The sequence below is a fragment of the Aythya ferina genome, assembly GCF_964211825.1.
Source record: "Aythya ferina genome assembly, chromosome: 2".
NCBI classification, from domain to species: domain Eukaryota; kingdom Metazoa; phylum Chordata; class Aves; order Anseriformes; family Anatidae; genus Aythya; species Aythya ferina.
The window spans coordinates 29,112,975-29,127,621 of NC_140297.1; the positions used below are offsets into that span (position 1 = coordinate 29,112,975).

The following is a 14,647-nucleotide window of genomic DNA, read 5'->3' on the forward strand; positions in this document are numbered from 1 at the left end:
GAAACATTTTGAAGAGGGATGTTTGCATTCGAAGTAGTTCATGTGCTGCATTAAGATTCAGGCTTGCGTAAAATAAGAACAGTGTGTGCTTATGCTTGCTTTACCTTAAAGCAAAGAGAGACAATTAAAGATGTGCAAGTTAATAAATAGTGATTACCTCAGAGCAGCAGTTTTCCCATTTCTGTGAGTACATGTAACCTGCCTTGTTTGATACCCAATTTGTATGTCCCAATATTTGCTCTCCTGTCTATTCTGTCTGTTTCGATTCCTCTTCTTCTTAATTAATTCACGAGCCTCAGGATCCCGAACCGCCTTTTCTCTGTCCTTTTCTTTGTCTTTGTTCTTCCCTCGTTTCCTTGCTTGTCGTATTTGTCTTGAATGGGGCACTGAGCATGCGCTCCACGGTCCCACATTTAGGCTATACAGGCTTTCTTCAGCAGCACATGGGCTAGACTGGCAGATCTGAAATTCAGTGAGGTTAGGGCAAGCAGACCCACCAAACTGCGGTGGAGCTACCACGTGCCGAGTTCGATGCTGAAGCCCGCTGCCGCAGGTCTTGGAGCACTCCGACCAGGGGGCGAATTCAGCCACAATGCAATCCTGCCGGCACGGGATGAGGCATGCCTGCTCCTGGCGGGGTTTGGGCTCAAAGTACTCACAGATAACATCCTCAGCCGGCACCCCATTGGACTTCTGGATGCAGGTGATGTCCCTTGTCTGGATGCCATCCTCCCCCCTGAGGCACTCCTGGGGCTTCTCATGGCTGCGGGAGAGGACGGGCCGGCACTGGTTCCAGCTACCAATCTGCCAGTCATACAGCTCCTTGTGCCAGTCACAGACACGGAAGCAACTCTGCTGGTTGTCCGGCCGCTCCGGCTGCTTGCAGTTGGTGGGCAGCGTCGTCCAGCCCTCCACATGGGCACACCACACTGCCCGTGTCTGGATGCCACCTGGACCACACTCATCTCCCATGCATCTCCCCCATGGACCTGAAAAACAAGAGAAGACACTAACGTTGCACACATAATTGTTCTTTGGCCATGGTGTTAAGCCAGCCTCGGAGAACCAGTTCTGTATTTCCAACACCTCTAAGAATTTCAAGTCTTGCAGAAACACAAAACAAATACCGGGTTACTCTTCATCTCTTATGATTACGGATACATTTTACTTTTTACCCTAGACAAATTGAGTATTTAAATTCAAGAACGTACACAAGAATTAATCTCATTAGAGAACTAAGAACTGAGTGGTGAGAAAGTCATCATGTGGTTTTGACTAACAAAAAAGGAGACAAAGTCCTTCCCCCCAAAACATGAATGTAATCTCTCTCACTTGCATGAATACCCATTTCTTGGACTGTTTTGGGTGTTGCTTCATGTTTCTACTGTACTCTCTTTGTACTCTCATGTCAACAAATAACCCATTCTCTTTCAGCTGTATTGTGCAAAAGAACAATATAACAAGAACAACATTATACATTTTGAAAACAAAACAAAAACAGAGTTAATTTCAGGTAGACCACTTCTGTTCTTTCCTCTATTATAATTCCTATAAAAAAATAAACAACAAAACTTAAGAAGTGTTTGTTCCAGACAATCTGTGAAATGATTATATGGAACAAATTGTTGAAGACAGAGACATACCAACTGGTAACTCTCCAAAGAACAGAAGTTATTGCTTTTTTTAAATTTCTAAGGTCTATGATAAATACACCACACATTACTATACTTAGTGACAACCAAATCAATGGAAACCTATATCCTCAAAAGCTCATACGGTTGCTTTTTCAATTATTAAAAACCATGATATTCACCAGGCTCAACTCACTAAATCCACAAATCAGAGAGTAAGGAATTGTATTTTTCCTTATTTTTTAAGGCTCCCCCTCACACAGCTCTACCTTAGAAAGTGTTGTTTACACACTGTGCATTGACTTACTATGGAAAAGGAAAAGTGCAAGCAGTTCAGAAAAAAACAAAACAAGCAAAAAAACCACCTATAACAATTTCCCAAAGGAAAATCGTCTACCTGCAGACAGTTGGTCACCCAGAAGGCCTTTTCTTTGACTATGAAGTCCTTATGTTCCATGAAAAATCTGGGACCAATCTACTCAATCCTTATTCATCTGAATGACCCTAATGACCGTACCAAGACTATCAGTGTGAGTAAAGTTGCAGGAATTTCAGGCTTGAGTCTATATTATTTCCAAAGCAGGTTAATAGAAGAACTGTGGTACAGCACAAGAGCAAGGTAAATGAACTATGGTGACAAAAATTATTTAAAGCACCTTCTCTTTGAATGACTGGAAGGCATATGAAGTCATATTTTAGTACTGATTTCCTTGACCCTCAGAACTCTCACTGATTTCAACACAAATATCAGCTCTTGCAGCCCGGAAAGCCAACCATATCCTGGGCTGAAGATAGAAGCATGGCCAGCAGGTCGAGGGAGGTGATTCTGCCCCTCTGCTCCACTCCTACGAGACCCCACCTAGAGTACTGCATTCAACTCTGCAGCCCAGCTGGCTCTAGGAGAGATAGAGAGCAATGACAGTGGCAGAGACCAATTCAGTACTCAGAAACTGCCCCAGTATTTTTGTTTGCTTGTTTGTTTGTTCAGATTAAGTTTGAATTAGGGTTTACAAGATTTAGTTAGAGACACAGAAAAATAAATAAATATTAAATAGACGCATTTCAATTTCCATTACAGCAAGATTACCTTCCTTTTTTTCTAACCAGCCTTCTACAAATGACATAATCACTGTTGCACTTAATTTAGGTGTATTCACACTGAGATGAAGTATCATTTCTCCAGAATACCACTTTGAACATTTGCTAACTTTAAAAGAATAAAATCTGCAGAAAATCAATAACTAACTAAAGCAGAGATATTAATATAAAAGTGACTGAAATAAAGCTAAATTATTCACCTTGCAAACTACAGATTTGTCTTATTAGATCACTGCACCTTGTGTATACCACATGCGTTCACTGAAATAACCCCTCTTCTTAAAGATGAGGTCTTTACTGTAATTCAGATGAAGAGTTACTGCTTTGGAATTCTACCAAATTTCCAATCATTAATTATCCAAGCAAGCACATCATCTAAAACCAATGTTTGGCATCTAAGTGTTTTCAATCCAATTCATTGACATGCTTATACCAATGTGAATGCTAAAAATCTTAGGTTCAGTGTATTAACTACTACCTTTAGCAACGTAAAAAAAAAATAAAATAAATTCCATATGTGAACGTGGTAATTGGGAAAAAATAAGTTCTTTTCACTAGATTAAAATAATCTTGTTTTCAGAACAGGATTTTCAATCCAAAGTAACAATGCAGTGCACAGATAGGCTTGTTTCTTAAACATCATTATTCTGCTTTTGCTGAGTAGTGTGCAATTTAAGAAAAGCCAATGAACAACCAAAGGCATTGACATGGCCCTCTGAGAAAATGATGTAGGTTTATGTAGTTATAAACACATAGCTAATATTACTGACATATCAGATCCTCCCCCTTATCTACGTAAGTTGATTTTAAAATTAAATTTTTCGTTTTCTAAATTAATTTTTAATTTAAAATTATCTGTTTAGGCCAGGCTAAAAGTGTTCCAGCAGCTTAAATTTTCAGTCTGCTGCATGCTTCCTTGTATGACATAGCATGGCCCTAAAGTCAGACACAGCTTTTGGCAGATCTGCGTAGGGTCTCTCATTAGTTAGCTCCCTCAAAAGAATAAGGAGCTTCCACACTTAAGCAAACCAATCTGCATTTGTGCAGAACCTTAAAAACTGGGGTGGATGTAGATGTTAAAGAAAGAAAGCTGAAAGCAAAAGCAAAAAATAAAACTTAAAAAAGCAGGTAGTAAGACTTGTACACCATTCTCTGCTCACTGAGCCTCAGTGGGGTGCTTCCCACCTGTATGGTGACCTTCTGAGTAGCAGCAAACTCTGTCCTGATGTCTCCAATCTCTAGAAATCCTTCTTTTCCCATAGTTAGGCATCTACTCCCTACCCCTCACTCTCAAACTTTCTTTCTTTTCTATGCTCACTATCTTCACTACCTTTGTAGATGGTTCTAGGCATCTTCAAGGCATTTAACTACATTTAACTTCAAGGCATTTAACACCATCAAAGATTAAAAAAAAAAAAAAGTAACTGGTACTGTTCTTCACAACTAGCCACATTTCTCCTTGGGGTTCTGGAGAATACATGTATAGGGAAAAGAAACAAAAACAAACATTTCCATATTTAGTGCTCACTTAGAACGAGATGAAGTTTCAAGCACACTTACAACAAATTAATCACAGACTACATATGGATATCTCAGCAATCTCAACACCTAAATTTAGCCCAGTTATCTTAATGGGGAATGAAGACAGGGAGATGAGGCAAGAGATGGAAACAGGAATTCCCATTTTGTTACATTTATTTAGATTTTAAAAAAATGGGGAAAAATAGAGATGGACAAATTTCTAGCAATACGAACAAAAAATTACTTCGATCAACATTATTCTGAGAAGCAGCAGATCCTTTTTTTATCCTTTTTTTTTTTTTTTTCTTTTGAAAGCAATTTCAAAATCCATATTAGCAAAAACTTCCACTAGTTTTCAGTTGCACACTACTTTCAAATCTCCAGTTAAGTTTATTCCACATTTTTGGATAGGACCATAAGTCACTTTTATTAACCTCAAGCACCTACCAGAAGAGTGCTATTGCAGTACATTTGCCATACAGATCATGCAAAAAGAGAGAGAAAAAAGATCATTTGAAATTCCCTTTACAGGTACCCATCTCTATCTCCAGATTATGAAGAGAGCATACATTAACTCCCATAACTTAAGTGGCCCCAAACACATTGCAAGGATCAATACCAGACATGGCTCATTTGAAAATAATCACAGAAAACATGCAAAGAAATGTCTCTGAACCGTGTAAAATGGCTCTGCAATTTCATCCAAATAACAAGAAATTCATCCCAAAGTAGTCTTAATCCACCGTCAATGTTTTTTCTCCTTTCTCCTTGGAAGAGAAAGCACCCATCCACATGTTTACAACACTCCTTTGACCAATGGTCAAGACATCACTGAAGATTCTTAATACATGATAAAAAAAAATAATAATTTGTGAAGACAGATTTTGAATGATCCTCGGAGATATAAGAAAACCAAGTACAGATCACCCATGACATTTTTTTTATAGTAAATTATTATTACAGGCACAAAATAATTACACATTTTCCTATGCATGAAACTGACCTGCAGCTTGAAATTCATACACGAGACTGCAGAGAACATGAGTATAGATAGACTGACATCCAAGAGATCTCAGGAGGAAATCAGTTTGTGTTCAGCATGGGCCAATGACATTTTTAAATGTGAAATTTGGTGGGAAAATTAATCTAGCAGTAACTAGAATTATAAAAGCATTGTGAATGGGTACCAACCAATGACACTGATATGACCCTCTGAGAGAACTACTTCTCAGCACCTCTAGGGTTATGCAGTTATGAACACATAGCTAATATTAGTGATGTACTGGATCCTCCCCCTTATCTATATATAAGTTGACATTTATCTGAGAAATAAATTAAAAATGCATCTGTTTGGAGTATGAGACTATAAGTATTCTAGCAGCTTACACTTTTCACTATGCTGCACGCTACTTTGTGTGACCATAACAGGGCCCTGAAGTGACACACCTTTGGGTGGATCTGGATAGATAGATAAGCAACTCTGCAGTGCATGAGAGAGAACAGCAGAAGATGTACAGATTTTCAACCACCACACTATGCATAAAGGCTGCAGGGGGTGGGAGGTGGCTGCTCTTTCACAAATCCTCAGCTGATGCTAAGCGCTAGTAACAACAATAGAAACTCTTTAGAAAAGCTGTCAAGCCTAATAAAGGCCTCATATGATGTTTTAATTTGTTCTCTATGAATATTCCTTAGGTTCTCTGCCCCGTTGAAGCAGTTTGTGCATGCTTGCTTTCCTTGCTGTGCACTGGTCCAGCTACAAGTAGGCAACTGGATGTACATGCACTTCAACAGTTCAGTGCTGAGGAAAAATGCTGCTGTTGTGAACACAAAATAGTGCTTCTTGGCATTTTGTTTTGAACAGATTTAGATGAACATGTCATGGGTTACACAGACTGAGCTGCCCTTGTACCCAGAAAATACCATAATTTATCTGCATATTGTTTAATCAGCATATTAGAAATGGCAATTAAAGAAATAAATAGAAAGCTTGTTTCTTTTTCTGTTGTTTGGAGTTGTCACTGAGGTCATTGTGAGTTTAAAATGTCATCTGTAATTCTTTGTCTTCTAAAGAGATTACCGTAAAATACAATATTAAGATCCCTCCTAAGCTTCTAGAGGATTAACATTTATTTTTGTTTGAGAGCGGGAAAGGAAGTGAATTAACCATTACTGCAAGTTTATTCTGAAATTTCAGGGAGAGATCCTAATGGAACCAAAAAATCAAGACAAATACCCCAATGAAGTCCTGATAACTTTGCAGCTGAGAACAAAGGAAGCTATCATAGAATTTAGTATCCTATATATTAATGCTGTTTCAGATACTTAAATTAACATTATTTAAAAAAGAAAAACAAAACTTATTTTGAACTTTGATCCTGGGCAAATAAGGCTATGTGAAAATCCCATTAGCTTTTGTTCCCATATAAATATAAAAATACAAAAAAGTCCCAGTCTATGCCTAAACAACAACAACAAAAACTCAAACTGATTTCTTTTTATATTTTGATGTACTTTCAGTGAGAACTGTTTTTGACCCATTCTGTGTTACTCGTTTGGTGTCTGTAAGTAGCATTAACAGTTTAATGCCAGAGAGAGACTCGGACTGCACAACACAATGAGCAGATTAGTTTTTAGTATTTTGAGAGGATTGTATTTAAAGAGACTACTGGGAGACTGATTAGCAGAAATCTACTTTTCTTAAGTTTAGAAACAAGCTAGCCCTACAAAATATTGAAGACCTCAAATTTTCTTCATATTAAGGCTGTGATGAAGGCCAGAAAGGTTAAATGGGTGACACAGAGCTGGGAGTCAGAAAGACAGAAGTATTACAAGATACAGCTCAAGACTACAAGACTAAGCAGCAAATCTCAAGAGAGGTCAAAAAGACACAGATGAAAAAATCTTTGAAGGACTCAGGGGACATCCAGGAATGCAAACTGCAGCCTCTTATAGGGGAGCCAGTCAAAGAGCAGAACAAACAGCAGGCCACCAAGAATAAAGTAGGCTCAGAGCAGCAGCCAAAATCACTGACAGGTCTGCTTGACTAAATAAAAACACAAGAAAAATCTGTGTAAGTTGATGCAGTATACCTATATTATCTATATTTGCTTTACACAGTTATGGTGACAAAGGAAAAGACACTGCAGCAGCAATGGGTATTTTTTATCACAGACAGCATGTAACTGTGAAGGTCTCATCAGGGAAGTGGGTCTCCCTGATACATTGCCTATTACAATGACAAGTAATACAGCAAAATGGTGCAATTCTAGATAAGTTATCAATAAGTTTTTTTTTTTTTTTTTTAATTTTTATTTTTAATATAGAATTTAATATAAATGCTGCCAACATGACAAGCTGGCAGGATTTGGAAACACAGATTCGATAATTTATACTATCAGGAGTGCCAAGACAGCAGAAGAACACTGATAGACAAAACCTTGATTTTTTTTGCGTCATTCCTGCCCCTAGCAAGTCTCCCTGGGAGCTGCAGGACTTGCTTCATGCTCTGTGAGCCAGCACACTCTCCTCTACAGGAGTGCTATAGATCACCTTGACTGTCATTTCTATTCAATGCTTTTGTCTTTCTTGGCTCTAAGGTTGAAAAGAACATACAAGGTAGTGTTTGATTCACGATATGGAGGTGAGATAAAAGGGGAAAGGATGCTCAACAGAATAAAACACAGCAATATTTGGAACTCAGAGGAAGATAATGGAGAATCAAATGTCTGCAAATGATTACACTCCAAGGTCAAAATTTTTGTTTCCTGAAAGTATACAGGAGAGTGTAAGCCACACTGCAGTTCAAGAAGTTTCAGAATCTAAAGGACAAGTTCAATGTCCTAGGTTAACAGGGAAATATAAAAATTAACTCTAAAAATACAGCAATGAAGATGAATCCAAGATACAAATTTCGTATTACCCTAACTTTCCAGAGCACAGTGTATCCCCAAACAATTGAATGAAAATAAAACCCAACTTGAAACTATATAAAAACAGCCATTTTTAAATCTTTCATGCTGTGCATATTTGCACATAAACATTAAGGCATTTTTGTAAGTGTGGGCCCTTTAGTTTTTCACCTATCAATATCCTTTGGGAAAATACACAATACGCAATAATATTCCTGATATTATTAAGAGTACAGTAAATAACATTATCAATTTAATTTGAAATTTCACATAAAAACATGATATAATACACATAAAATAAATGAAGAAAAAAAAGAAAAACTGTACCAGTTTAAAATTCTGACATTGGAAATCACAAAAAGCATAACACTTAGTGTTTCCCTAACTGAACATTTCATATTATTACCTATCAAATTGCTGGAACCAAATTTTACTTATTTTCCTTCATCAAGTACTCCTTTTGTGTACTAGAAAACTGGTCTCTCTAAAACATGGTTGTGCACTCCATAAGAAAAAATTTGAACTTAATGTGCTTTTGCAATAACGGAGTAATAAAGAAATATTTTTTTCATCTGTTATAAACATGGAGAGAGACAAAGATTCTATTTTTACAATTCAACAAATACATAAAAAAAAATAAAATGGCATTGATATATTTTTCCTTTAATATAATGCTAGTTCTTCCCCAGACAGTCAGTTCTGAAAACATAATTCAGCACTTCAGACAAACAGAACTCCTTACATTTGTTACTGTTTAATATTTATTTTGTTGTTCTATGCTGTACAAACTTGGATCTTCAAATAAACTGCATCAGGGTTCATACTTTCCATACCATACTTCTTCCCAAGGTAATGTTAATGTAAAGAAGCGTAACACCCTGAAAATCACTGTCTATACCAAAGCTACTGAGAGCTTCCAGCTCACAGTAGTGGTGCAACTTGATAATCTGAAATATATGCTAGCAAGTATGCAAACGTGAAAGGCTGACAGCTCACAGTGCAGAACTATCTGGCTTTGTGTTGCTGTCATAACCTGTATTGAAACCTTTTCCTTTAGGCTTATCATAAACTTAACCTAATTCTCAAAATATTATTCAGATTTTAAATCTTTTTTTTTTTTTTTTTTTTTTTAAGCATTGCTTCCTTTAACTATTCATTTTTTCTTTACATAGTATAGCAGTAGCAGCCAAAATGAATATTGAATGAATACACAAAAGGAATACTTAATGGAAGCAGCATGCTTTAAAGAGAAATAGAACTGCTATTTTCTACAAAGCAATTATGTTGCTTTGAGCCTCTAGTCACATTATAATACATGTAAATATTTTTGATATTGTAAGATACTGAATAATACAGTTTCTTTTTGCCCACAGTCTGTTTACATATAAAGCTAGTTCCTGAATATTTCTTTGTTTCATTAGAAGTGACGTTAAACCATATTACTGTATTCCTCTCCTTATGTTCACTGAAGTTGCAGTGCTGACTGAAAAGCCAGATAACACTTTCCCGGTAAAACGACAATTCCCATACACAGCAACAGTCTCATAGGCTTCATAAATTGGATGAAAGGCTTCATTAACCTTTGCTTGCATCCATCCCATATGCATGGTTTGGTTTGGTTTCTCATTACTGACACTTGAAAGCTGCTCTGCGTCTCCTCCTAGGACTTGAGTTAGACCAAGTATACCTTCCTAGCCCAGTGCCTAGCTACAGTGACAAAAAGGAGAAGATTGAAGAGGGCACAGGAAGATGGTGAGCATGTATGATGTCTTCCCTGTTACTCTCCAATCTTCCCAGCATTTTCAGCTTACACATCACTGTAGATATCACAGAATCACAGAATCACAGAATTTTCTAGGTTGGAAGAGACCTCAAGATCACCGAGTCCAACCTCTGACCTAACGCTAACAGTCCCCACTAAACCATTTCCCTAAGCTCTACATCTAAACATCTTTTGAAGACTTCCAGGGATGGTGACTCCACCACTTCCCTGGGCAGCCTGTTCCAGTGCCTCACAACCCTTTCAGTGAAGAAGTTCTTCCTAACATCTAACCTAAAACTCCCCTGGCTCAACTTAAGCCCATTCCCCCTCGTCCTGTCACCAGGCACGTGGGAGAACAGGCCAACCCCCACCTCGCTACAGCAAATATGTTGGTACAAATTTTAGAATAAATGGAAACTCCTAGATTATACCACATTCACCTAACATTTCTCACGTACTGGACAAAAACAACAACAAAAATCCACAAAACAATTCAATCCCATGAACAGCAAAGCCAATTATGAGCAAATCTGTGAAATCTATAGTTACTTCCAATTATTGTAACTACAATTATAAGTTAACATTTTACAATGAAAGCTCTTTCATAATAATACATCAATATTGGAGGTCCAATACAATGATAACATCACCACAAATGATTCTTATCGGTGTCCTTGTAGGTTTTTACTGTTCTGTCTGCATCAAAATCTAACTGTAAGGGACAAATTATTGAGAAAACTGATTCAGGATATACTGACTATTAAAGAGAAGGATTTGATTTGCATAGTCTAATACAAAGTTTTCCCTTTTGTTTTGAACTAAGACTCACTGTTTTCCCTGTCATCATTTTACATTCAAATCACTCACAAATATCAAATTCAGTGAAACTGCTGTATTTTAACTGAAATACAACTAAGAAAACCTCTCACTTAACCTGAAAATCTCTTTGCTAGTGCTATTTGCAGTGACTATATATGAAAATAGAGGGGTTTTTTTGTTTGTTTGTTGTTTTTTTTTTGCACTAATTCAACCAATTGATGCTTGCCCTTCACTTTTCATCGCAGTGAACCCCAATTAGATCTAGAACCACAACTAGTCCATTTGATAACACTTCGAAATCAGCATGTGTTGCAGCACCAATTCCTGCGTACTATTAGAAGAGTTTATTTCTGTGCAGAGTTCAGTGAAATCTCATGGTAATCAGACATATTGAACAGGTTACAGGGACTTTAAATCAGTTCACTTCTATCATGAATAATTTTGCAATTCCATTTATTAAACATGATTTTCTTCAGCAGTACATGCATGCTGATACATTAAAAAGAGAAGAACGAACATTTCTGAGAAGAAATGCGAACATTTCTTGAATGAACGAACATTCAAGTGAATGGTTTTATTTTTATGCTTCTGTCTCATTTTCTGCCCTTTTATTTCTCTTCCTTGTTCATTGCAGCCTCCTGCTGTGGTGCTGATGGCCAGAAGTGCTGGTTGTGAGGCTGCCGCTACCACGGGGCACATCCATCAGCACAGGCCACAGCACTTGTGCCAGCCCAGCGGTTTGCAGTCCCAGTTTCTACTTACAATAGCCAAGGGCAAACAAGTCAAAAACCTTCCTGAGATATGAAGAAATTTACTGCTACAGCTTTTCAGAGAGAATTCAACTAGGCTACTATAGCCAGACATCAAAAATTACATGTAATATCTGTGGGCGCTCACTTTTTTAAAGGGTCAGACTACCTGCATGATATAATGTTAGACATGGTAGCAGGAAATTGGTTAGAAGAAAAAGACTGCAATTTAGTTGCATAAAGTCAGAAAAAAAAAAAAAAAGAAAAAAAAAAAAAAAAAGATTTAGGTTGTACTCCTAGCCTTGCTGCTAGCCTGCTGGATGATCTACATACACCATTCTTGTCTCCTTGCACTTCACTTTCTTCTATGTAAAGTAGGGACAGCAATATTAAATTTTAAAGCCTATTTAGATGTATTGATGAAAAACTGTGCATGAAGTAGCAGTAGGAATACAGTTTCCATCACTGTATCTCTGCAAGCATATAGTTTACTTAATATCTTTCCCTTGAGTTTCATCCTAAATCCCTGTTATGTTGCAAGGTGTGTTTTAATAAGCAAGCAAGAAATCCAGACAGTAAGCAGCTCCTTTCTCTTATTTTTGATAGAAATCTTATTCACAGAGCACAGCACACATACTTCTCATCTGCATCTTCACTCTGCCTCCTTGGTCACAAGAGAGCTAATATAGCTATTTGAGGATCAAATACGAAGATTTCTCATCTCTCTGGATTCTTTAGAGTTGTTTTATTTGCCAGTAATGTAATAAAATAAAATAGGAGACCTGAACTTCATGAATACAGCTTAGATAATGTTCTGGACCTGTCCTCATTTTCGTTTTCTTCTAGTTCACTGGAGCAAAGCAAAGTTTCATAAAACTGCCTCTAAGTACAGAACATTACACAGTGTTTCAATTTTATATATTATTTTTATTTACCTTTAAATATTTCATTATTTAAATTGCCTATGTGTTGGACTAAAATAATCAAGTCATAAATCTTTTGAAGTGCACTATGACTTTATGTCTTGCTGGGAGACATTCTCCCAAGCATATTCTCTGTTCATTTATTATTCATTATCAGCTGCAGTTTGGTGAATTCCTATGAAACCCATTTTCAAGTTTTAAATGGCACTTTCCCCTAAAATTGTGGTGCTTTCATTTTATAGACATAGCACTCAAAACTATAGGAAGTCTATGGGAAAGAAAGCCAACTAAGCCATGAGGATGTGTTCAAAATACAGGTGCCGGTAGAGATCAGATGTGGATAGATTTATATTAGTTTTAAGGAAATCTAGCCAGGATAGTACAAAACTAGTCACTGCACTGTATGCAAAATAAATGTCTTCATTTGAGCACTTTATAATTGATCATTTTAATTCCACACACAACTAAGATAAATAATTCAAAAAAAGTATATATTAGTTCCATCTGGCAAATGTGTTCCACGTATATATTAAACTAAATGTTTTTGTCTATTTTTGTGACGTTGGAAATATCTAAAACTCTATGTATTTTTTTTTTTCCAAATTATTTTGGAAATAAGCAATAATTTCTATGAAATATTAATGTAAGAAGTTATTTGAACATTTCAGGCCATAGCATAACTTTGCCTTTTAAACAGAACTCCCTGTTAATTACAGAAAGGACTTGCACTTAAAAAATACAGACAATATGGCATTATCACACTGCTCTATTAATAAAACACGTTGGGTTCTTGTAATAATGAAGTGGATCACTACTGCAAAATTTAAGAGAACAAGTATTTTAAGGAGCTAAGGAGTGCATCACAAGAATATCAGAAATCTCTGGGAGCTTTTTTGAAATTCCTCTCATGAATCAAAGAAACAGAAGAGAGGAACACAGAAACTCAGAAACTGACCTCTGCTTTAGTGTTCTGTTCTATCACAAAAAAAAAAAAAAAAAAAAAAAAAAAAAGGCTTACATATCCATTGCTAGTACCACCTTTGATTTCTGAATTTACTTCACAAAGGTCGTTTTGTAACTAACACTGTAATTTTAGTAGATACTGCTAGGAAACAATACCTCTTTTATTCTTTCATCTTGATGGACACATCCCTAAATAGTGGGTGGGATTTTTTGTTTTATTCCCAGTATCACCTTAAACATTATGTAGATTAGTTGCTATGTTGGCAAACTTCCCAGTTAAGAGATGGCGACAGATGGAGAAGGCATTAGATGACTGCAAACATGCAAAGCTACAAGGGTGAGGAAGTAACAAGGCATAGGGGCAAACTGCATGACTCTCTACAGAAAGGCAAACACAAGAAATGGATTTTTGTCTTCACTCCCTCTTTGGAAACTAGGCTACATTGTCAATGTTCAGCAATGACGAATATCATTAAACATTCCTCCAAAGTGTTTTTATGTCTCTACTATTTTCCTCTCCTCAAAGATGACAGATTCTCTTTGTCTTCTCCTCTAAACAGGTCCACATTGTCCTCAAGAAAACTGTAAACCTCTGATTTTGTCAGACAATGTAAAAGCACCTAGAAAAGAAAACATGACAGAATACGTACCATGTGGTATTAGTCAGACCATTTTTTTTTTTTTTTACTGTTAAATTTTGAAAGAAATAGAAATTTTCTGAAGCATATCCTGACATCATCTAGGTCAGACTGAACTCATATAGATGATAAAAAGAACCCTGCAGGAAAAGAGAAATTCTTACAAAAATCTCAGCACAAAGTAAAACAGGGCAAGAGAGAACAAGTTGTCCCATGTAAATGCTATTACAGTAAGTAAAGGGACAAAGCAAATTAATCTTTCTTTCAGCCACAATTCTAAAAGCCCATCCAGTAAGGATAATAAATAAGGAAGTACTTCCTCAACCTGTTTCTGTGAAAGGCACAGAAATGTTGAAGTAAATAAAATTGGTGTTTCTATACCTGAATGGAGGGTGCAAAAAGGATAGAGCCATTCTATTTTTAGTGGTGCCCAGTGCCAGGACAAGTGGCAATGGGCACACATTGGAACACGGGAGGTCCAATCTGAACATCAGGAAGCACTTCTTCCCTTTGAGTGTGACTGGCACTGGCACAAGTTGCCCAGAGAGGTTGTGGAATCACCCTTTTTGGAGATAATCAAACACCATCTGGACATGTCTCTTGACAAACAGTTCTTGGTGGGCCTGCACGAG

General features: G+C 36.9%; 1 protein-coding gene across 1 annotated transcript in view; it reads right to left on the minus strand.

Annotated features, from left to right (window-relative positions):
- Positions 1-14,647, minus strand: part of THSD7A (thrombospondin type 1 domain containing 7A) — a 286,485-nt gene that overhangs the window by 130,000 nt on the left and 141,838 nt on the right. Inside the window, exon 4 of the mRNA XM_084510995.1 lies at positions 158-989. Within this exon, the coding sequence (XP_084367121.1) occupies positions 158-989 (832 nt within the window). The remainder of the gene's footprint in view (positions 1-157; positions 990-14,647) is intronic.